Raw genomic sequence first — 25627 nt, 5'->3', positions numbered from 1 at the left:
GCACGCACGGCTGCACATGAGACCACTGCAGGAGTGCATGGAGGATCAATGGGATCAGAGAACGGGTTCTTGGGACGACAACATCCGGCTGTCTCTACATGCTCTTCAGTCTCTGAAATGGTGGTGTTCGGCGGAGAATCTCCTCAGGGGGGTTCCCTTCCACAAGGACATTCCCGAGACGAGTATCGTGACGGATGCGTCTCTCCAAGGTTGGGGAGCGCACTCCGGAGACTTACAGATACAAGGAAAGTGGTCCCCGTTGGAGTCGACGTACCACATCAACTTCCTGGAACTCAGAGCCGTGTACCTGGCATTGAAGGCCTTCCATCCGTCCTTCCAGACCAGCTTGTTGCTGATACAGACGGACAATACAACCACGATGTATTACCTCAACAAGCAAGGGGGGTCGAGATCGCGCACTCTGTCGCAGGAGGCGCAGGCCATCTGGCGCTGGCTTCTGGCCCGCCGACTGATGATCACGGCCACGCATCTGCCGGGGGTGCAGAATGTTCAGGCGGACGCGCTGAGCAGGCTGCTTCAGGAGAACCACGAATGGGTCATAAACGACGAGGTACTAGGAGAAGTCTTCGCAAGGTGGGGAACTCCAGACGTAGATCTGTTCGCCACCGCCGAAAACAGCAAATGCCGAGACTTCGCATCCAGGTACTACCAGAAGGGGACGCTGGGGAATGCGCTATGGATCGACTGGTAGAACAGCTTTCTGTACGCTTTTCCACCCATTCCCCTGATTCCGGCAGTGCTCATCAAACTGTCCAAGTCCGGGGCGCGGATGATCCTGATTGCCCCGTAATGGCCCAGGCAGTGGTGGTTCACGGACCTGCTTCACCGGTCTCTCCTTCCTCACATGCGGCTGCCGTGCAGGCCGGACCTTCTCACGAAGTTCGGGGGGCGGATGGTGCATCCCAACCTCTCGTCTTTGAGTTTGGCGGCATGGCTCCTGAGATAGTGCAATATGGCCATTTGAATCTACCAGAAGATTGTATGGGCATACTGAAGGAGGCTAAACGTCCTTCCACTAGGACTTTCTATGCTTACAAGTGGAAGAGATTCTGCATCTGGTGCAAATCCAAGAATTTTGACCCGACGACCTATAAGGAAGATGTCATCCTTCCATATCTTTTACATTTGGCACAGTCTGGCCTTAATTTCCACTCCATTAAGGTTCATCTCGCTGCTTTGACTGCTTACAGGAAATGCCCTTCACAGACTTCCTTCTTTCAGATCCCTGTGGTCAAGGATTTTTTGGAAGGCTTGAAGGAGGTGTTCCCTCCGGTCAGACTTCCCTCGCCTTCATGAGAATTGAATGTGGTGCTGTCCAGATTGATGAAGGAGCCTTTTGAACCTATTCACAAGGCTTCGTTGCAGCACCTGTCCTGGAAGGCGGCGTTCCTAGTGGCCATTACATCGGCCCGCAGGGTGAGTGAACTTCAGGCGTTGTGTTGCCGAGAACCTTATACTGTATTTCATGCTGCTACGGTTGTTATGCGTACTCACCCTAAATTTCTTCCTAAGGTTATATCTGATTTTCATGTCAACCAGACCATAACTTTACCTATGTTTTTTTCAGAATCCTTCTTCTCCAGCGGAGAGGTCTCTACATTCCCTGGACGTTAGGAGGGTGTTGAAGTTTTATCTTGATAAGACCAAAGATATTCGTAGGTCAGACCAATTGTTTATAGTTATGGATCAGTCAGGAACGGTCTTGCTACCTCCAAACAGTCCATCTCTCGGTGGATTGTGTCCTGTATACAGTTGTGTTACCAAAAGGCTAATAAGACCTTAGGGGGTAAACCTAAGGCTCATTCCACCAGGGGCAAAGCTGCCACGACTGCTTTGCTGCGTAATGTTCCGATTGCAGAAATCTGCAAGGCGGCCACTTGGAAGTCGGTCCATACATGTGCTGCGCATTACTGTCTGGACGAGGATGCCAGGGCAGATGCTCAGGTTGGGCAGGCTTCGCTGCGAAATCTGTTCGCACAGTAGTGGTATTATTTTGTAATCTTCTCCACCACCGTTTTTGTGTGGGGATGGGCGTGCCATTCTATTCACTAGATTATGACTATACACAGAGATCCCCTACTACAGAAGGAGTAGTTTCTTTTCTGTAACTCCAGTTCTGTAGTAGGGGTATCTCTGTTATAGTCATAAGTGCCCGCCCTCCTCCCCGGTGGAGAGATGAATGTTAATATAAGGAATGCTACAGGTCTGGCGTGCTACGCCTTCAAAAAGAACTGAAAGTTAAAGGGACCTGCTGTGTATTCTGGGATGCTGGAAAAGTTCTGGAAAGTCTTCTTAAAGGCACAGTATCCTGTTCTGAGCCACATAATGGCAGCCTATGGGGCTTGTCTGTCCATTCCTTCCTCTCTATTATTCCAGAGGCTTTTGCTGTAAGAGGCAGGTTTTTCTCTGTGGAAAAAGCTGGACAGGCAGTGCTGTTGGTGGTTGTTGGTGGAATTATTTCTAGTTGAAGTACTGGACAGTGTAGCCTGTGGATACAGGCTGCATTATCTGTCTTTGAAATTCTCTCTTAAGTGTAGATGCAGGTCTGCATGGCTTGACAACTTAAGAGATTATTTTTATTGCTCCGGGGTCCGCGCACATGGGCGGGACTATTCACTAGATTATGACTATAACAGAGATACCCCCTACTACAGAACTGGAGTTACAGAAAATAAACTACTCCTTCTGACTGGTATGGAAACCTACTGCTCAGCTTATCTTGATGATATTGCTGTCTTTAGTTCCACCTGGCAGGATCACCTGGTCCACCTCATGAATGTACTGGAGGCCCTGCAGAAAGCAGGCCTCACTATCAAGGCCACTAAGTGCCAGATAGGGCAGAGTCAGGTTGTGTACCTGGGCCACCTTGTAGGTGGAGGCCAGGTTCAACCATTGCAGAGCAAGATCCAGACCATAATGGACTGGGTAGCTCCAACCACCCAGACACAGGTGAGAGCCTTCTTGGGCCTGACTGGGTATTACAGGAGGTTTGTTAAGGGATAAGGATCTATAGTGACCCCCTTAAATGATCTTACCTCCAAGAAAATGCCAAAAAAGGTTCAGTGGACAGCTAGCTGTCAAAAGGCATTTGATGACCTCAAGCAGGCAATGTGCACTGCCCCCATCTTACAGAGTCCAGATTACAAAAAGAAGTTCATTGTTCAAGCAGATGCTTCAGAGCTGGGTGTGGGAGCTGTACTGTCTCAACTTAATGATGAAGGTCAAGACCAGCCAGTAGCTTTCATAAGCAGAAGGCTGACCCCTAGAGAGAAACGTTGGTCAGCTATTGAGAGGGAGGCCTTTGCTGTGGTGTGGTCCCTGAAGAAACTGAGGCCATACTTGTTTGGCACTCACTTCATAGTTCAGACTGACCATAAGCCCCTCCTATGGCTCACACAGATGAAAGGTGAAAATCCTAAACTGCTCAGGTGGTCCATTTCCCTACAGGGGATGGACTATACAGTGGAACACAGACCTGGGACCCAACATGCCAATGCAGATGGACTCTCAAGGTATTTCCACTTAGAACATGAAGACTCAACTGGTCAAGGTTAGTTTAATGTCCCTGTGTTTGGGGGGGGGTTGTGTAGGAGAATAGGATCTGCACTTATGTTGCCCCCACTTTTTTTCTGATGTATACACTGGTTTCTGGCTATAGTCTGGCTGGGTCCCTGCAAATCAGGGCCCCAGTCTCACTGATCTCTCTAAACAACTTGGTGTGCATATTAGATGCACTAGTGATTGGATACTGTGGTACCTTATGAGCCCCTAGTATATGGTACCTTAGGTATCTAGGGCATTGGTACTTCACAGGCCTACCAGGGGCTGCAGCATGTATTATGCCACCCCTGGGAAGCATTCTCAATCTGACACCACAGGCCTGCCACTGCAGCCTGTGTGAGGTAGTGTTAGCACTCCTCACTGAGGTATAGGTTCCTATATCTCACCATACACACACATATAAACCTATCAGCCACCCCTCTAGCAGGCCCTATCAATCCTGAGGGCAGGGTGCTTGGTTTACTATGTGAGGGGGTGCTTCTGCATGAGCAGGACCCCTCTGCAGCTGGCAGAGTCTATTCTCTGCTGCTGTTTGTGGATGCGGTTAAACCATATACTCTTAAGTGCATTATAACCTCGCGGTAAATGCTAACTTTGGAATGACTGCATCAAAACATGTCGTGTTTGGTGTCAAACAACTTGGAATCATACCCCCACACCAGTAACTGGTGTGGGAGTATGATCCCACCCTTCTAGAGGGGATGACATGTACCCACTGTACTAAACGGTAGAAATCTCCTAGAGCCCTGGCACCACAAAATGGATGCCACCAGCACAGACACTGGGCTGCCCTCCTGCTGCTGACCGAAACTCGCAGTGGAGGAAGCCCAACAAAAGGTATCCTGTCACAGGGAGGTGTCACCACCTCCCAGACAGGATTTAGTGTATTGGAGCTGGGTGGGTGCACTCTTAGAGTGCTTTGAAGTCCTGCACTGGGGGAGCAGTAGGCTCCTCTGTGTATATGCCAGCTCAAACCGGTTCAGGGGCTACCTGCCCCTGCTCTGGCGCGAAACTGGACAAAGGGAAGTGGGTGTAACCACCCACTACCCTGACCCTCCTAGAGGAGTGGTCATAGAGCTAGTCCCTCCCCTATCTTCACTATAAGATAGCAAGCATTGCCAATGCAATTCCGATTACCCTGGACGACGCTCTACAAAGAAGAATCCTGGCCCTTCGACGTTCCACTATCTTTGGAAGACTGAAGGATCTCCCTTGGAGTCAAGGAGTGACTCCCCTGCTTGGCAGGCACCAATATCCTCAATCAACGGTTGCAAACTTCACCGCTCCCGCCGGAGTCCGAAGTCCCTGCGGCCCCAGAAGCGGATTTCCTGACCTCTCGACAGCCATTTTGAGTCCCCAGCGAAGCTGTGGCATCTGGACCCCACGAGTGACGAGAAACAGCAATACCTGAGAACCGTGCACTGATTTTGAGTGCAAACCCTAAACAACGTTCTACGAACTTGTGCTTTGGACCATTTGTGGCCCAAGTCCCTGGCAGGTCTTGTTCCAAAAATCAGCGGCCTACCCCGTCCCGAGTGATCGTGGGCTCCTGTGAAACTTTTCCTGTGAAGGCGTCTTCGCGGTTACTTGCCCGTTGGCTAGTAACTCCCCCGAAGTCTTTCTAACCGACTTCAAGGGCTCCCCTGGTTGCTCCGGGCCTGCCCTCACTTACCCTCGCTGGGTAAGTCCATCAGACTTTGCTGGTCTGCATCACCGACTATCTTCAGTCCACACGAGACTTGCAGTTGCCAAGGCTTGTTGGCTCCAATCCGGTTGCCGACACCGTCATCAGCAGCAGACGTAGTGGGACACTCCGAATCCAGCTGTTGGTCATCGTCGATCCCTTCTGGGCCTCGTGAGCTACGTTCCCTTTAAGGCGCGCGCGCACCTTCGCCGAAGTCACCGCGCACTCCCGGATGTGGAGCGCGCACAAACGATCTCAGGACGTTCGGCGGAGAGGAGCCGGCCGCGCCGCCGCTTTAAGAAGCGAGCGGCGCGAAAACCAGGCACTTGTTCCAGTGCTGCCGGCGAGGTGAGGTGTCGTAGGAGAGTGCAGGTAAGGGGGCTTGCGGGGGCTTGTGGCGGCTTGCGGGGGCTTGCGGGGGCTTGTGGCGGCTTGGGGGGGGGTGCTCGGGTGTGTGTGACGACTGTGCTCAGATGATCGAGGCTCGTGCTCAAAGGAGTTATACTGTGTCGTCTGAGGGGCACGACCAGTGAGTGAGGCTGTGCTCAGATGATTGAGACGCGCTCAAAGGGTGATTTTGGTTCACATATCTCATCCCGTTCTAGCTACCAGTGCCCCTTTTGCGCATTCCAGCCATCCTCTGCACCTCATTGGTATGATGGCGTGTGTATGTAATGTAATCTCAAACATGTTTTCCTTATGACATACATGGCCTGTGTGTAAATGCCCGGCGTGTCCTCACGTCTTCTGAATGTTCTTACTTTGGGGTCATCAGTCGCTCCTTTGGGACCTTTTTTCCTGCCTTGACACCAAGTGATTGTGGGATTTTTGATCCACTTCATCTGAATTTCTGAACTGTGAAATAGGAGTGCTTAGAAGCTACCTCTGGGTGCTGTAGGAGGAAGCAGCGCGGCACTGATAAGGCTTGAATGTCCCTTCTGCGCTGTCATCTTCCCAACTGCAACTGATAAACTCCAAACAAAGCTGCTTACGGCTGTGCGGGTAAACAAAAGCATTTATCAACTCATAATTCGCAATAAAGTGATGCAACTCCCTGCTGAGACCGAACTGTAATTGTCTTTACCATCTGCCCATTAAAGGGCTCTTCAGTATCACAAAGCAGGACAGAAGGCAGAGAGCCTCGTGGACAACACGTCCCCAGAATGTGAAACTGAAAGGGGCAGAGACAGAGGTGAGTCCTTACCGGAATACACTCTGAACAGCACTCGGGGGTCACAAGGAAGCGCCCTTCAAGGAAGATTACTTTTCATACCCAAGAAAAGGGATGCCTTTTTAGAAGATTTTAAAACCGTACTGAAGTCAAGCCTTTGCCTCCTCATCAAACTTTGGGTTCACAGGCGAACGACTCATTTTACATTTGTACACATAACCACAAAGTTTACTGCTGACCCTCCTTCTGCCGCCTCTGTTCATTAGGCAAAGGCAGAAGCGTTTGCAAAGGCTTCGCTTTATGAATAAAGTGAAGACATCAAACCTTCAAGGTGGAAATTAGACAGGATGATTTTGCGTACAAAATGTGATGAAAAGAAAAGATAGCATGCAGTGTAGGAAGTAAAACCAGAGTATTGCACAAACAAACAGAATGTGACACAAGCAGTGGGTACCCACAGTGGCATGTGCTTGACCAATATCTGTTCAGCATAGACTGTGCTGATGCCTAGTGCGGCAGATAGGCGCGTACTGGTGTTCACACAATACATATATATATATATATATATATATATATACAAAGTATTTTTCGGGGAGACGCCAACACGCCCCTCAACTTACCTTAAATGCGTGGCAAAGGCATGTGCTGTAAAAACATACACATGGTAAAAACATGTGTGTTAAAAAATGTGTCAGTAAGGCACAACATGGTTAAAACCTTGTTGTAAAGGCTGTTTTTTTTTTTCTTTGAATATAATTGTAATCTGAATGACATGCTTCCTTAAGTTGCAGGATGTTGAGCTTGTGCAGACAGACAAAGCAAATACGAGCATGCTGTGCATTTACATTTCATAGACCTTTTTGTTTGGGGAGAAATGTAGACCTTTATATTGGAAGCAAGACTGCTATTTTTTTTCTTATGGAGTATATGCCTTGGATAATGTTTGACTAGATTATAGGAACTGTTAGCTAAAATAAAATGTTTACCTTTGTACACTAACAGAGATCTAGCAGGGGTATTGCTGGTCCTGGAATATATCTGGCCATTTAAAGCATTTCGTGGGGTGTATAATGAATGCATTTACTCTGTCTTTGCGGTAAGGCGGTGGCGGTGCCTTCACATGACATGATCAGCTTACTCTGTCAATTTCTGCAATAGTGAAGGACTCATTACAATTCAGGGCACGGATTGTTTCCCATCACTTTCAAAGATCATGTCAGGTCCATAATATATGTGGTATCTAAAATAGACATTTCTCTTGTGGCGGTTTTGGGGGGGGGTGCTCGGGGGTGTGTGGCTGCAGAGCGCGGGACTGATTGTGGCCAAACGGCTGACCACACATTTCCGACCTTTGCCAACGCTTGTGTTATTTTTTGTCCCAAAAATCATATTGCAACTGGTTACACTGATTTTCCATTAGGAATTTTTTGGGAGATACAAGCGTACATCAACATTTTACTAAATGATGCTGCAAAGATATGGCACCTAATGTCTTTTTTCCTACTAGCATTTTTTTTAAACATTTTATTTTGAAAGCAAAGAACCATCACTCTTGGTTTCAAGCTTCTGCAAATATTTGCATATAAACAGAGAGCGTTCTGGGAGCATTATACATAGCCTCATATTACTAAACTTTGAAATCGTGTGTACACATTTATACTGGAGCCGCCTTCAGTAGTGAAGGCCGAGCTTACGGCATTTACTTTTAATGCTCACCCTAATAATGGATGCTTTTCATTAATGAACCATAAATACAAGTTTGAACAGCATTAACACATGGACCCACATATTACCTTAACTGTAGACAATGGCCTTTCCTAATCCATAATGTGGTACTGTAAACTGGCAGCCAACGGGTTTGTGCTGTAGGGGGTTGCTGACTATCTTGTCTTCAGTTGCAGGTTTCCAGTCTGTAAGGTATTTGGATAGGAGTGGTCAGGTGCGAGTACCCACAAAGACAAGGTAATTCTGTGTACGTTCCTCGTTGGGTTGGGGGTTGCTGGGTAAATAGAATCACAATCTGCACCCCTTTTCTTTTGCAGGTTTGGGAGACCGTACTACGAATACAATTGCACAGGCAGACGGGAGTACAGGCAGAACAAAGAGGTAATTGTTTACTAGAGTTAAAGGAGTGCATTTTCTGTTGCAGGTTTTGCTGCCAGACTGTGGTGCATCTTGATCATTGTAGTATAATATACTTACCCATGTTTTCTTCTGTTGCAGGCTTCGCAGGCAGACCCCCATACTTTGACACAGGCATACGTGAGTTCAAGCAGGAGAGGTAATTGTTTGGTAGAGTTAAACTGTGGTGCATCTTGATCATTGTAGTATAATATACTTACCCATGTTTTCTTCTGTTGCAGGCTTCGCAGGCAGACCCCCATACTTTGACACAGGCATACGTGAGTTCAAGCAGGAGAGGTAATTGTTTGATAGAGTTAAACTGTGGTGCATCTTGATCATTGTAGTATAATATACTTACCCATGTTTTCTTCTGTTGCAGGCTTCGCAGGCAGACCCCCATACTTTGACACAGGCATACGTGAGTTCAAGCAGGAGAGGTAATTGTTTGGTAGAGTTAAACTGTGGTGCATCTTGATCATTGTAGTATAATATACTTACCCATGTTTTCTTCTGTTGCAGGCTTCGCAGGCAGACCCCCATACTTTGACACAGGCATACGTGAGTTCAAGCAGGAGAGGTAATTGTTTGGTAGAGTTAAACTGTGGTGCATCTTGATCATTGTAGTATAATCTACTTACCCATGTTTTCTTCTGTTGCAGGCTTCGCAGGCAGACCCCCATACTTTGACACAGGCATACGTGAGTTCAAGCAGGAGAGGTAATTGTTTGGTAGAGTTAAACTGTGGTGCATCTTGATTATTGTAGTATAAAGGATTGCATGCATGAGCTAGGCGTCAACGTAAGCCATGTTCCCTTATCTTGCAGGCTTTGTGGCACAGCAGGTTAAAACCGGCTGGCACGGAAATGTTCAAGCGCAAAGCTGTCACTATGGGAGAGTGCAGTGCGTCACCACAAAGGAAGAAATGTTGCCTTGTATTCAAGGAAGAGTGGATGAAGGAAATTGTGGAGGCTGAGACGCAGAAATCGCGAAGCAAGGTCCGCGTGCAACTCGGGGAACTTTTCCAATACAGTCCAGACGTGGGCTTGATTTGCAAAGCATGTGCCGAAGCCAAGATTGTTGGGGACTTTTCCACAGGGAAGAAATGGAGTGATGGCTGGAAACTGGATTACATGAAACGCCATCTACTTAGCAAAGTACACGAGTCTGCCATGGTGATCTTGAGAAACAGAAGTGCTGCTGCCAGGTTTGGTTTTGGAGTGCGGGCAATGCTGACAGAAACTGCCACTGACAAAGCAAATAGAATGGAAGTAGGTGAACGCCAAAGATCTGTGCCTGAAGAGATAAAGATTCTCATCAACAACGTGCTGCTGGCAGTCAAAATGAATACTTCAATGTTATCTGTACAAGACATCCATGACCACCTAGCTTTGTATGTCAAGATACCAGACAGCTGGAGGAGCAAGAACTATGCCTTTGAGTTCCTTGAGGCCATCAATAGCGTGATACACTGTGAAGCTATGGCAGAACTTCGTAACGCTTTGTATCACACATTGATAATTGATGAGAGCACTGATATTTCTGTTTCAAAAATGCTCATCCTGTACTTAAAGTTCCGACCAGTATCATCAACAGAGCACAAAACACAGTTTGGGGGCATAGTGAAGCTGACTAGTTGCAATGCTGAGGCTATCACTAGTGCTGTGAAAGATTTCTACACTGCCAATGAACTGGACCTTATGAAAATGGTCATGTTCACATCTGATGGTGCGTCCGTGATGTTGGGTAAGAATAATGGTGTTGCTACTCGCCTTAAACAATCCATACCTCATCTAGTTGAGCAGCATTGTGTCGCCCATCGAGAAGATTTGGGAGTTGATGATGCCTGGAAAAGGGTTCCAATGGTTAAAGAGATGGAGACATTATTGAGGACTGTCTACACTGTGTTCTCCAGATCTCCAGCAAGGAAGTCCAAGCTGGATGAAATTGCATCGGTCACTGAATGTGAAGTGGTCTCTTTTCGACCACTGAATGAAGTCCGGTGGCTTTCAAGGCATTTTGCTGTTGGGGCACTAATTCGTAATTACGAGGCTGTTCTTAAGTACTTTGAGCATGAGAAAGTTGAGGAGAATGATCCAGTTGCTAAGTATTGTTATAAAAAGCTATCAAACTCCAACTACCATATTTCACTTGCAGTACTTAATGACGTTCTGGGTGAATTTGCATCTTTGTGCAAACTGTTCCAAAAAAGTTCTCTGACTACTGTTGAAGCTGTACAGTATGCAAGAGCAAAGATTGGCCAAGTTAGGCAACAGTATTTGGGGGAACACTGTCTTTTGGAGCAGTAATGTAAGAGATCTGATGGTGTTGTACAAGGAAAGGCAAGAGTTTGACAGTGGGCCTATTTTGTCTTTTGTTTCCCTTCTTTGTGAGCACATGCAAAAAAGGTTCCCTGAAGATGAGCTAAAAGAATGGGCAAGTTTTGAAATCCAGGCTATGGCCGCACAATCACATTTTGATTTTGGGACTGAGAATATACAAAGACTTGTAGAAAAGTTTAAAAATGTCTTGGTCCTGGGTGATTGCGAAACACCAGAAGATGTTGTTCGACAGTACAGAGACTATAAATATGTGGTGGCAGAACATGTAAAGGGTGGGTTATTTACCACCTTTCAAGACATGGTGAATTTCACTGTACGCAATGCTGCTCAGTATAGTGTGGTCTCAGCTTGTAGATGTCTGCGCAACGTTTCAAGCATCTAGTGCAGATTGTGAACGAGGATTCAGCCTCATGAATACTATAAAGAGTAAATTGAGGAATAGACTAGAGCAGAAGCATTTGGATATGCTGATGAGGACAAAGGCCTACCTCCTGAACGGGCAAGTTGACCTAGATCGAGTTTATCACCACTGGAAAAATGCCAAAGATCGCCGTGAGAAGCAACCCTGTCACCCCTCTAGTGATGCCACTTGACATGTCTCCCTTATTGTTTATATGTGATATTGACAATTAACAGTGCTCAAGTTAAGAATATTTATTAAAATCTTATGATGGTACCACTGTTTAAGTCTTGTGCTTTTCTAAACTTGAAGTGTACTTGCCTGTGTAACCAATTCATGTCATGGCTTGTTTATCCAATTTGGAAACTGCCCTTAAGACACTTATTGTGGCACTGTATGTGTGAAAATACACCATCTTTTCACTTATTGAAGTAAACGTTCTGAGTGACATTTGGTTCCTGGCGCACATAGCCATGGTTGCAGCGCACAGAGACCCTCCACTGCCGCACACAGAGCAAAGAAATTAGAGGGAACATTGCTCGTGAGCGAAGAGACAATTCACCTTCGACGACCTGAAGCGAAGCGACATCTGTGGTCATCCATCTTGCTGGCCACCGGTCACTGGCAAGTGACTTTGAACACTGTCCCTTCAATTTTCAGGTCTTCTCCATCTTCAATCCACCTTCGGATTCCAGCGGACACCTCTTCAGTCGTCTCAAGCAGCAAGTCTTCATTGGTCTCCATTGAAAACAGCATTGCGACCCGACACCAAAAGACACCTATGCACCCGGCTTCCCTGGGTGAGGTAACTCGTGCACTACGGTGCCCAAGTGTGTGTTAGCCCTCAAAATACTTACCCTGTAAGTGGCTTGCTTGTTGACTTCTCCGAAGTGCCCTAAAACTTTAAAATACAAACTGCGACTTGCTCCATTGTAACCTATAGGAAACCCGCGGCTGTGTTTAGACACTGCACGCTTCTCCCGTGGACTTGTTACTTACCTGCTAACACTGTAGTAGTAAAGCCCCAGCGATTCCCAAGGCCCTATGCTTTGTCATTTTGCAAGTCGACTTTGTTAAACCATTTTTTTAGTATATGGTCTGGTACGCCTCTAGGGCTCCAGCTATATTTGTGCTTAATTTATTGAGAACTGTTGACATTTAAATGTGTATCTGGGTTCTAATCTCATAAAGAGATTAGTAGAGTGTGTCTAGAAATAAATACATATATATTTGATATATATATCTGTGTGGTGTCCTTTTCATTTAGTAATTCAAGAGATTATAAGGTAAAACAAGCTGCTTTACATTCCTCAGAGACTTAGCCTGAAGGCTGCTCTCCACAGCTACCACTAGGATAGCTTTCTTTAAAAGGTTCTCTTAAACCTATCTACCATAAGAGTCGAATTGGACTGGTGCAAGGTGGCCACTATAACTAGTGACCAGCATATGCCAGGCCAACTTCTCACAGCCTCTAGTCAGGGTAAGGGGGTACACTCCTAAAATAACCCCTGCTCACCCCCTTGGTAGCTTGGCACGAGCGGACAGGCTTATCGCAGAGGCAGTGTGTAAAGCATTATTGAACACATACAGTAATTAAGTGACAACACTACAGATGGACACCACACAGGTTTTATATAAAAAATAAGTATTCTTTATATTGATTTATCACAAGACTATTAAGCGACAAAAATCAACAATACGGTTACTTTAAGATGGTAGAATTTAGTTCTTAAATGCGACACTTTAAGTCAATGTCCCTTTAGATGCGACACGCAGGGCAACGAAAGTGTTGCAACAATGTTGATACGATGAAAGTTTGGTCCAAAGAAATAAAGACGTGAAGATCTTCCAGATGCGGCACGCTTCCCCGATGTTACGAGAAGACTCGATTCGATGCGTCAGCTGCAGCGGCGGCACCACTTTACGCGATGCGACGACAGCAGCTTTGGCGGCGACACTCTTCTCCGACGTTGCGAGACCCTTCCGCTCGATGCGACAGCTTGCAGCGGCGACACACTTTACGCGATGCGACGACAACAGCTCCGACGGCGGCACGCTTCTCCGTGGATGCAAAGCGCTTTTCTTGATGCGGTGCAATGCGTCCGCTGCGATGGCAACACGCTTCTTTCTCAATGCGAGACTCTTCTCTTGATGCGGTGCAATGCTTCAGCTGCGATGGCTGCAATGGCGACACGCTTCTTCGGCGTTGCGAGAAACTTCTTCGATGATGCGAGATGTTTCCGCTCGATGCGACAGCTGTAGCGGCGACACACTTTACGCGATGCGACGACAACCACTCTGACGGCGGCACGCTTCTCCTTCTTGAGTCGCGCTTCCAGCTCCTTGCGACACGCAGTCCCTCAGAAGGCCCAAAACAACAGCAGGCACTTCCAAAGAACTCTGGGGAGCTGGGGGTTGAAGTCTGTTGTTCCTGAGACTTCAGCAGGAGGCAAGCTCTTTTCCAAGCCCTTGGAGATCCTTCACAAGGTGAGCAAAAGTACACACAAAGTTCCTTTCTCCTCTCTTTTGGCAGTAGGCAACCCCTGCAGGCCAATCCCCCAGTTTCAGGGATAGTCTCTCCTCAGTTTCTTCTTGGGTCCTCTCCTCAGCAGAGGTTTCTTCTTGTTTTCCCAAAGTGATCTAAATTCTTGGGATCATGGTCCCAAAACTTATACCCCAAAATCCTTTGTCCTCTGAGGGCAGAGGGGCCTTTGCCTTGTTCAAACCGGTTCTGGTTAGTCCTGGAGCACTTTGTTTACCCGACTCCTTCTTTCCTTTCAGAGTGCAGGGCAGAGACATCAGACGCACCACAGGAGGTGGAGCCAGCATTGTGGATGGAAGGCACAGCCCTATTCAGGTCCCAGGTGCAGCTCCTCCCTCCCATCTATATGCAGATCTCTCTATTCACCACTGGGTCACCTCACCCTGTCTCCTGGAATTCCCCAGTCACTCAAACTCCAGACAATACACAGCCTAGCAGAGGCAGGTTTGAATGGTTAGACAAGAAAATACCTACTTTCTAAAAGTGGTATTTCAAACACAGAATGTTAAAACCAACTTCACTAAAAGATGTATTTTATCATTCTGAGTTCAGGCATACTAAATTCGAATTTCTACCATGTTCCCTGAGTCAGTTAGGATTATAAAATGTAATAATCAAACTGCCCATTCTGGCCTATGGAGAACAGGTAGCCTTGCAATAGTGAAAAACGTAAATGTCTGTAATTCACTATTGGAACATGCCACACACATCAGGGCAAGTCATACCTTATCATTACAATGCACCCTGCTCTTGGGCCTACCATAGGGGTGTCTGATATGAAGAAAACGGAAGGTTTAGGGACTGGCAAGTGGGTGCACTTGCCCAGTCTGCATAACCGTACCAGACTGCACGTAGGCTCTGTAATGGCAGACCTTAGACACACTTTTACAGGCTGCTTCTGTGGGTGGCACAACCAGTGCTGCAAGCCCACTAGCAGCATTTAGATTTACAAGCCCTGGGCACTCCTGATGCACTGTACTAGGGTCTGGCAGGTAAACCAAACCAACCAATCATGGAATCACAAATTCATACATCAATTTACAATAGGGAGAGCATATGCACTTTAGCACTGATCAGCAGCATGCATGCGCTGCCCACGTCATACGAGGCTTCTTGGAATCGATACGATTCCAGAAGCCTCGTCCCAGCTCCGCCTTCAGCTGTGAATCTTGCGCGTTGTTTGGCGTCACGAATTATGCCAAAGCCAGTTCAATGATTGCACTGAAGGCATGTAAGTCCCTCATTGTTACCACCCTGTCTCCTTTGATCCACGCCCTGCGGGATTGGATCGTTTACTTGCGGAGGGACACAGCCTCCTTCAATTACTCAGTAAGCACTATATAATTTTTAGGGTAAGTGAGGGCGGCCCTACTGCCCCTATGGGGCTTGCTCCTAATCCTGGTGCGCTTCTGTTGTTTTGCATAATCCTGGTGCGCTTCTGTCATTTTGTATTATGTTGTGAGGTATGTTTGTTTCATGTGAGCGTTTTGTTTGTAGTAGTGCCCTGTCCCTGAATTTTCCCACCCCTACACCCCGCACGCACTCCGCTGTCCGTGCCTTTCCAGCCCCCTCTTGCCCCTCTCCACCGCCATTTCATTTTTTTTTTTTTTTTTTTTTTTTTTGTTGAAACCGTTTATTGCAGTTTATAGAAGTTACAGGTATGGGCCTACAACCACACGGCCGGCCGCTAGAGCATCAAAAGCATATTACATACATACAGCAAAAACTTTCTCAGCGGTGCACAGTAGGAAGACAGGAGTGATCAATGGTGCAGGCCTCACAGCTCCATGCCCACAGTACGGTTCCATTTTCTTAAAGCAAAACAACGTGAACAAACCACAACCGCAAGGCAACCCTCGATCCAAAGTGACAACACGTGCTCCATAAGTGGGGGATCCAAACCAGCAGCAAAATTCTGAAGAGGGGGACGGGAGTAGATCAGGGACTGGGGGACCGCGCGCCCGCGGCCAAGGGAGGGGCGCCATCTAGGGAGACGGAGCCGGCGAGGCCGCCGGTAGCAGCGGCGGCTCACAAATACCCCCGCGGTAGGCGTTCCAGGGGCCCCAGAGTTTCATCCACGCCCCAGGCTTACCCCTCGCCACATACACCACCTTTTCACGAAACATACACCAATCCATATGCTCTTTCCAGGCCGACACCGCAGGGGGCCTCTGGGATCCCCACAATTGGGCAATATCACGCTTGGCTATCATGTATCCCAGAGTCACCCACCGCGCCTGCGGGACCGAGTAGTCATTTGGTTCCCAGACATTCAGCAAGCATCTCCTCGCTTCAGGCAGCAGCGCGACACGCGTAACCATGCGTAGAACCTCATGCACACCACGCCAGAATCGCTCCACCTTCGGGCACTCCCACAGTATATGCATGAAAGTCGCCAACGCACCACAGCCACGCTTACACATTCCATCACCGGCAAAACCCATACGTAAAAGCCTTGGCCCCGTCATGTAGACCCGGTGAAGGATCTTGAGCTGGACGAAACGAAGGCGAGCCGGGATGGCCACCTCTTTCGGAGAGGCCACCGCGGAGATCCAATCCTCGTCGTCCAGCTCCAGCCCGTCGGCAACCCAAGCCTCGCGGAGACTAGTCAGCAGACACGATCTATCGTTAATCAATTTTTTGTATATGAGGGAGATCGTGCTGTCCGGGACATGGCCATCTAGCACTCTGTCCTCCAGGGGGGAAGACTCCGGAATGGATGCAACATCCGGGAAGACGGAGCCCAGCGCATGGCGGACCTGTAGGTACCGAAAGTACTCACTGCCCTGCAGCTGAAACTCCGCCTGCAGCGTCTCAAAAGTTTTGAATCCCCCCCTCGTCCAGAGATCTCCCACCGTGCTGATTCCGATCGTGTCCCACTTCTCGAAGCCCTTCGACGTCCACAGGGAGCCCAGCCTCTCAGATGCATACAGCGGAGACGCTCGGGTCAAACGGTCCTTCCACCCCATAGCTGCATTAGCCGCGTGCCAGACACGCACCATGACACGCGTCGGTCCCGTCAAACGGGAGTCGGGCGCGCCAGAGTAGAGCGCTCGATTATAATCGGCACCGGGCAGAAGCGTCCTGTCCATCTCAAATGCCGGGTTCAAGGCGGGCCCGTAAAGGCCATGATTAATTGCAGCTAGTTGGGAGGCCCAGTAATACCGTTTGATGTCCGGGAGGGCGACCCCTCCATCGTACCACGGGAGCGTCAATTTAGCCAGAGCAATACGCGGCCTCCCGTCCCAGAACAGGCGCCGCTGGAGGCCCTCCACCTCGCGAAAGTAGCGTGCCGGGACCAGGTCCATGGTATTCTGAAGGGCGTAGAGGAAGCGCGGCAGGGACATCATTTTAAATAAGGCCGCTCGGCCGAGCGGCGAGAGCGGCAGACGCCGCCAGCGCACCACGTCCTCCCTCAGACGCTGGAGGGGGGGCAGCAAGTTCCGCTCATAGCGGGCCTCCGGGTCAAGAGTGATATATATACCCAGGTACCGGAAACCCTGGGAGGCAATCTGGATCGGACAGTCCCGTGGCAAGACCGGGGCCTCCCCGGAGAGCACATAGACACAGGATTTCGCCCAGTTGATGACCAGGCCTGAGTTGCGACCGAAGGAGCGCAAAACATCAACCAGGACGATCAGTGACTTGCGCGGGGAGGCGAGATACAAAAGGATATCGTCAGCATAGAGGGACACGCGGTCCTCATGCTCTGGGGTCCAGCGGAGACCACGGATAGAAGGGTGCCACCGCAACCACTCCGCCAGGGGCTCCATGGCCAGGGCGAACAGGAGAGGCGACAGGGGACAACCCTGTCGCGTGCCCCGTCCCAGCGCGAATGGGGCAGATACTCGCCCATTCACCACCACCTGCGCCAACGGGCCCGAATATAGCAATTTGACCCAGCTGACGAAACCCGGGCCGAACCCAAACTTCGCCAGCATCGCCCAAACATATGGCCATTCGAGCGTATCAAACGCCATGGTGGCGTCCAAGGACGCCAAGATGGCCGGCTCCCGCACAAATGGGACACGCGCGAGCACCCCGTGTAAGCGCCGCAGATTAAGCGCCGTGTTGCGGTGTGGTATAAAGCCCGATTGGTCTTGGTGGACCAAATCGCCCACCACGCCAACCAACCGGTTGGCCAACACCTTGGCGAGGATTTTGGGCTCCGCGTTCAGAAGCGAAATCGGCCTATAGGATGTGACCCGCTCACGGGGCTTCCCCTCCTTATGGATCACCACAATTGTAGCCAGACGCTGGTCCGGCGGGAGGGAGCCCTGCGAGTGGGCCGCAAGGAACATCGCGCGCAGGTGGGGCGCCAACACATCCGGGCGTAGCTTGTATAGCTCAATGGGAATACCATTGGGGCCCATGGCCTTGCCGGATGCAACCGAGCGAATAGCCGAGGCAATTTCGTCCGAGGTGGGCGGGGCATCCAGCGAATCCCTGTCCTCCACCGTAAGGGAGGGCAGTGCGATGTCCCGAAGCAAGGCATGGGAATCTTCCTCCGAGCAGGGAGAAACCGGGGAGTAGACTTCGCGGAAATAATCCGCGAAGCAGGAGACAATGGCTTCCGGCTCAGTGACGCACACACCATCCACGCTCTCAATCAAAGGCACCACGCGGCTCGCTCTTTCCCTCTTGTCCAACCACGCAATCAATTTGCCAGCCTTGTCACCCACATCATACAATCGCCCCTGCTGCTCTCTACTGAGGCCCCTGGCCGCCTCCGTGACGAGGGCCCGATAGGCCGCCTGCTTTAAGTGCAAAACATGCAACTTGGCGTCTGTTACCCCGCTCCCCAGGTCACCCTCCAGTTCTGCAATCTCGGCCTCAACCCGGGTCACCTCCTCCCGCTCGCGCCGCCGGGCATTGGAAATAAAGGAGAGAGCCTCCCCTCTAAGAACCACCTTGAAAGCCTCCCACAGGGAGATGGCAGACGGGACCGACCCCACATTCTCATCGAAATAGCGCTGTAAGGCTTTGATCAAGTCGGCACGAATGGTGGGGTCGCGCAAATACCATGCATTGATCGGGGCCACTCTGCCATCCCCCCTCGGGAAGACATCGAAATGCAACAACAATGGGGAGTGGTCTGAGATACCCCGTGCCAAATGGCGCACCTCCCCCACCCTCCCTGCCTGGGCCGCCGGGACAAGGATGTAATCAAGCCGCGAGAGGCTACCATGGGCCCCCGAGTGGAAGGTGTACTGTTGCAATACGGGATGCTTTAAGCGCCAGCAATCCACCAGGCCCAGCGTGTCTAAAAGGCCGGGCAGCCACGCCTGTGCCCGGGGGAGGTCCCTAGGGGGATGGCGATCCATAGACCCAGAGGCAACCGCGTTAAAGTCCCCTCCAACCACCAACAGGCCACCCGGAAGGTCCAGAAGGAGGCGCCCCAGGTCCGCAAATGTAGTGGCTTGTAACCCAGGCGGGACGTACACTGATATAAAGATAAACACTCTACCCTCCATTCGTCCCACCAGAACAGTGTAACGTCCCCTCTCATCATGGCGCACCTCGTCAATCTCCAACGGGAGCGAGTTCTTGACCATAATACCCACCCCCCGCGAGCCCGAAGTGAAGCCGGAGTGGGCCGCCAAACGATATCCCCGCCGATTCATTGCATGAAAGGTGTTACCTATAAGGTGTGTCTCCTGCAGGAAGACAACATCTGGAGAAATACGTTTTAAATACTGCAGGACCACACCACGCTTAATCCTATCCCCCAGGCCGTTAACATTCCATGACAACACAATCAAATCCCTACCCCCCATCATACGTCAAAACAATCGGTCGCCCCCCACCGAGCATCTTAAAAACAACAAAACGGTTGCGGGTTTGCCTTGCGGTGCTAACAAACAACACACCCCCCCCACCCCCCGGTCCCAACAGAACTCCCCCCTCCCTGCACCCCTGCATGAGCCCAGACAGCCCCCCCAAAGTGCAGTGTGCCTGTCGCCCCATAGCTAAGTACTAACTAGTCCCCCCGAGGAGGAGGGAAGCCCCCAGCAGACCCCACCCGACCTCCATGGGAGGGGAACATACGAAAGCAATATATGGTAAAGGAACAATATCCAGAGCAAGGCCTATACAGTCACCCCTCAATTCTGATCCGGCGGGCCCTCCCCGCCAGCCGCGCCCCCCCCACCCCGATCTTCAGGCAAAGTATCTAACCAGTCCCCAGCCACCTCGGGCCGGTCGAAGAAGTGCGTACGGCCATCCACCTCCACCCTCAGCTTAGCCGGAAAGAGCATTGAGTACTTGAGGTTTAGGTCCCTTAGGCGACGTTTAATACCAAGAAAGCTCTGTCGCTGCTTCTGGACCGCCGGAGTAAAGTCTGGGTAGAAGTGTACATCCATGTTGTCCAGCCTGACCGGTCCCTGTTGCCTGGAGGTCTGGAGGATGGCGTCTCTGTCCCGGAAATTAAAAATCCGGGCAATAATAGGCCGCGGCGGGGCACAGGTCTTAGGGCGGCCCCCAGGGACCCGGTGAGCACGCTCCACCGCAAAAAGCTTACTCAGCCCCCGGGGCTGGAGATGGGTCAGGATCAGTTCTTCCACGAAGAGATCTGCCGCCTCCGCCTCTCGGCCCTCCGGCACACCAATAATGCGAACATTGTTCCTCCGGGCCCGACCCTCGGAATCCTCCAGTCGCCGGTCCATCAGGGCGCTCGCCTGGCCAAGCCGGCGCACCTCCTTCTGGAGGGCCACCACGTCCGTAGTGAGGCTCGTTGTGGTGTGGGCCAGGGAGTAAACTCGGTCGTTCGTTTTTGACAAGTCTGCCCTCACAAGGCCCACATCCACCAGGACCGAGTCAATTTTTTGCGCCAAGGTATCGAAACGCTGGTCCACTGAGGCCTTCATCTCTGCGATGGCGCCCATGACGTCCCGGAGGGTCAGATCCACCGGTTGGGCAGGCGCCTCCGTCGGGCCCACCAGGGATGACCGCGATGTCTCCGGAGAACCCTTCTGGAGCGTATAGCGATCCATACTATTGGCCTGGTGCGCCGTGCCACGGCGGGTTGTCTTCATCTTCGCCCGGTCGCCATCTTGTTTGGTGGACATGCTGGCCCTTCCACCGTCGTACCAAGATCTCCAAACGGGCCGCCACACCAAATCACGGGTGTCAGGGGGGGGGGCGGGGGCGACCACCGGGCCGCGGGTCAACCCACCGCCGGCGGGTCAGCCGGGCACCTGGACAAGGCAACACCACCGCACCCCGCTCCGCAGCCCGACCCCGCCTGAGGCAAGGAGGGCGCAAAAGCGAAAGTGAAAGTGCGGGGTACGCGAGTCGCCCAGCCCCGCTCGCCGCTGTTATTCACTTCGTCCCCGGATCGCCCCACTACTCCAATCCGGGGGGCCCGCGAGGAGAAGGCCGCAACCTTCAATCGATGCTCCCACCGGTGTTCGGGGTCCGATTCGAGCCAAAAAAACGGGTGGCGCCTCAGCTCGGGTTCACCGACACAGTCCCCTCAACAAGGACAGGATATCGGCAGGATTAATTCAGGAGGTCGCGGAGGTCCTCGGGAGCCTCGCACCTACGCGGCCATCTTGGTTGCGCGCTAGGCTCCTCCTGCTCCACCGCCATTTCAAATGCTTGTTCACGCCCCCCCGCACACACTCCGCTGTCCGTGACTTTCCAGCCCCCTCTTGCCCCCCTCCACCGCCACTTCAAATGCTTGTTAGAAATTGCGTTGGTCGCTTCTGTATGGGAGCCCTTAAGTTGGTCCTGGGAACCATTATGTTCGAGGCATATGAGCTGCAGATTGTACACTTTGCATAGATCGCCATCTGGTGTTGGGCCCGGATGTTTGCAGTTTGTTTCTGTTCTTTGTACAGTCTTTGGAAGTCACGAGTTCGGTGACTCCTCCTTCGGTCCGTACTGCGCATGGGCTTCGGCTCCATCCTCAGATTGTTTTTTTCCATCATCGGGCTCGAATGTGATACTTCGTGCTCCGGCTTCGAACTTCTACGGTTCCAGCCTCGACGGAAAATCCTCGTTCATCGAGTTTCTTCATCTATCTTCATCTCTCGAAGAGGCACTTTTCTCGATTCCACACATCGGCACCAGCCTTCGGGCCCTCCTCGACTCCGGTCCCGGCCGATAGAAAGGACTCCGTTCAAAAAGTGCCCAAAATGTGGGTCTAAATTTCCCAACACCGACCTCCATCAGGTGTGTAACCTTTGCCTCTCTCCAGAACACGAGGCTAGAGACTGCCCCGCCTGGATCGAAGAGCTCGACGCACCATGGCGCACTCATCGACCGCGGCTCCACCGGACATCTTCGGAGACGACACCGAAGCTTCGGGGCAACACCACACCGAGCAGGAGGAAGACATCGTCAGCGCTTCCGAGGCCGACGACTCCGACCTGGAGGACATCACACCGGCGCAGAGGGTCGTGAGTACTCTACCCCCTCCCACCCCCACGCCCAAATCCAAAGAGACTCAGGTTACACCTTCGCCTTCGGGCCTGGGGAAAACCAAACACGCAGCTTCTATCACCCCACCTTCGGGCCCGGTGTCGAAGCCTCACAAGTCTCACGGCAGCTCGGGCTCGAGCCAGCCGACGCCCGGTGCCGATAAACACCGTTCGGCACCGAAGAAAGTGACGCCCAGCTCGACTCCGAAGCCACCGGTGCCGAAGCCTGGACTTTTGGTGCCGACGAAACACAAGCATAAATCCCGACGCTCCGGCGTCGAAGCCTACCTCGACGCCGAAAAAACCGGAGGTTCCAAAAAGACATGGCGCAGACAAACCACCCAAGTCCTCGGCTCTGAAAACATCGGCGCCAGCGGACGATTCGGCGCCACCGGACCTTTTTACACCAGATCCTTATCAAAAAACCTTATCAAAGGATCCAAAGACTGGGCTATTGACTTTGACTGTCAAGAAAAGACGTCTTGACACACCAGCTCCTCCTCCACCACCCAAGCGGAAGGACTCTGCCACATCTCCTCTCAGAGTGCCCTCCCCACCACCTCCTACACCTCCTCCTCCTCCTCCTCCTCCACCTCTTCCACCTCCTCTCCCTCCCAGGTCTCCGCCACCCTTGCCTCATCATTCCCCGACCCCGTCCCCAGATCCGGATTACGGGGATCCAGATTTTGACCCGGCGGACGCCCCAATGGACCCCACACCACCGGGGACCCCAGACCCATGGGAAGATTACCAAAACCCTGACATACCAGATGTGCCTCAAGATGACCTCTACCCATCCAGGCCATCTCCCCCAGCGGACTCACTAGGGTTTCACCACTTAGTGCAGAGAGCAGCACACTACCACGGGGTGGAACTACATAGTGAACCAGTGGAAGACGACTTCTTACTGGATACATTTGATATTCAGGATAAGTCCACAGCCATCTTGCCCATGCTTAAGGGTGTCACCAAGCATGCTGCAGAGGTGTTCAAAGACCCTGTCAGGGCCAGGGTCTTAAACCCCAGAATAGAAAAAAAGTACAAAGCAGCACCCACAGACCCTACATACATTAAGGGCCCTGCTCCCTTAGATTCCCTAGTTGTGTCCACAGCTAGAAAGCGGTCTAACTCCCAGTCCTCAGGGGAGGCCCCACCGCCAGATAAGGAATCGAAACTCCTAGATGCGTCTGGTAAACGCACTGCCTCGCAAGCCGCGAACATCTGGCGCATTGCGAATACACAAGCGCTGCTTGCGCGTTATGACAGAGCACACTACGATGAGCTTGAGGCTCTTATGCAGCACCTCCCGGAAAAACACAAACGTAAAGCTCATGACCTAATACAGGAGGGAAAGCTCATTACTAACACCTCCATTAAATGTGCCCTCGATGCAGCAGACACTGCTTCTAGAGCCATAAATACTAGTGTCCTGCTTCGTCGTCCTGCCTGGCTCAGGATCTCAGGGTTCAAGCCAGAAGTCCAGGCATCCATACTAAATCACCCCTTTGACCAACAAAATCTCTTTGGGCCAAAGGTAGACGAAACATTAGAAAAAATGAAAAAGGACACGGACACAGCAAAGTCTATGGGGGCATTACAATCACAGACCCCTAAACGCTCCTTTCGGCGTTCGTCCTTTCGTAGCACAGGCAGAGGCTACTCCACCGATAGCGCCTCTACCTCCTACAAGTCCCCTCCTCAAAATACCTTCTCAAAGGGCTACCAAAGGGGTGGATACAGGGGCAACAACAATAAGGGCAGGGGCAAAACTAACACCACCCGTTCTGCCACCCCGCCCGCACACTGACTTCCCTCCGCTCCCCCCAGACCATCCCACTCCGGTCGGGGGCAGACTACGACACTTTATCCACGCCTGGGAGTCCATAACATCGGACAAATGGGTGACCCAAATTATTCGGTCCGGGTACTGTCTCGAGCTAACATCTACCCCACCCAATATCCCACCAAGGCACCGTCCAATGTCTCAAGAACATTCCACACTGCTCAAACAGGAGGTGCTCTCCCTCCTCCAAAAACACGCTATAGAGCAGTTCCCCGTCAATCAGCAAAATCTAGGGGTCTACTCTCTGCATTTCCTAATACCGAAAAAAGACGGAACCCTGAGGCCCATTCTGGACCTCCGGCCTCTAAATGCATACATACATTCAGACCATTTCCACATGGTCACCCTACAACAAGTCCTCCCGCTCCTCCGTCAGGGAGACTTTCTCACTACCTTGGATCTGAAAGACGCATACTTTCACATTCCAATACACCCTTCTCACAGGAAGTACCTCAGGTTTGTGGTGGACGGTCAGCATTACCAATTCACGGTTCTCCCCTTCGGGGTCACCACCGCACCACGGGTGTTTACCAAATGCCTAGCGGTAGTAGCAGCACACCTCAGACGTCAACATATTCACGTCTTCCATTACTTAGACGACTGGCTGATAAAAGCCGCGTCCTACGACCAATGTGTGCAACATACAAACAGCACCATCTAACTGCTCCACCAGCTAGGCTTCACGGTGAACTACCAAAAGTCCCACCTCGTACCATCTCACACAAAGCAATATCTCGGGGCCACTATAGACACCTCCAAAGGTATAGCCTATCCCAACTCAGCCAGGATCGCAAGCATACAAGCCTTGCGCCAAACGTTCCTTGCTCAGCACTCTCTCCCAGCGAGAGTGTTTATGAAGCTAATAGGGATGATGGCATCTTGCATTTTCATAGTGCCCCATGCAAGACTCCACATGCGTCCACTCCAAGAGTGCCTAGCACAACAGTGGAACCAGGCCCAAGGACAGCTAACGGATCTGGTGTTGGTGGACGGCCGCACCCATCACTCTCTGCAGTGGTGGAACACCACAAACCTTTCCAAAAGGCGGCCGTTCCTGGACCCGGTTCCTCAGGTGATTCTAACAGTGGACGCATCGCTCTCCGGCTGGGGAGCGCACCTCCTACACCTCACAATGCAAGGTCTATGGACGCCACAGCAAAAGTCGCTCCACATCAACCATCTGGAGCTCTTGGCGATCTTTCTAGCCCTAAAATCCTTTCAAAAACAGATTTCGGCCAAAGCAGTCCTCATTCGCACAGACAATATGACTGCAATGTATTATATTAAAAAACAGGGGGGGACACACTCTCCCCAGCTCTCCCGCTTAGCCCAGAGCATATGGAGATGGGCAATTCCACAAAACATCTTTCTCCTGGCACAGCACGTCCCAGGCATACAAAACACCATGGCAGATCTGCTCAGCAGACAAACGCAACAACTACACAAATGGGAACTGCATCCACAAGTTCTTCGCCCATTCTTCCACGAGTGGGGGCATCCTCAGATAGACCTCTTCGCC

The 25627-nt window shown here is 51.1% G+C and overlaps 1 protein-coding gene across 3 annotated transcripts in view; it reads left to right on the top strand.

The window, feature by feature from the left end:
• PSMD3 (proteasome 26S subunit, non-ATPase 3) overlaps positions 1 to 25627 on the top strand; it is a 153319-nt gene that overhangs the window by 77825 nt on the left and 49867 nt on the right. The window contains exons 10-16 of one of the 3 annotated variants that reach the window (XR_014975684.1): positions 8333 to 8543; positions 8661 to 8718; positions 8801 to 8858; positions 8941 to 8998; positions 9081 to 9138; positions 9221 to 9278; positions 9386 to 11575. The exons of 1 other annotated variant lie outside the window; for it this stretch is intronic. Coding sequence is in view for 1 of the 2 variants with exons in the window: in XM_085640447.1 (XP_085496573.1) it covers positions 9425 to 10867 (1443 nt within the window). In the remaining variant the exon portion in view is untranslated. Of the gene's footprint in view, positions 1 to 8332; positions 8544 to 8660; positions 8719 to 8800; positions 8859 to 8940; positions 8999 to 9080; positions 9139 to 9220; positions 9279 to 9385; positions 11576 to 25627 lie in introns of those variants that run through there. One more of the 3 variants, XM_085640447.1, reaches the window with a different exon arrangement.

The sequence above is a fragment of the Triturus cristatus genome, unplaced genomic scaffold (assembly GCF_964204655.1).
Source record: "Triturus cristatus unplaced genomic scaffold, aTriCri1.1 SCAFFOLD_200, whole genome shotgun sequence".
Taxonomy (NCBI): domain Eukaryota; kingdom Metazoa; phylum Chordata; class Amphibia; order Caudata; family Salamandridae; genus Triturus; species Triturus cristatus.
The sequence above is the reverse complement of the archived record's forward strand: the minus strand, read 5'-3'. Positions and strand labels throughout refer to the sequence as shown.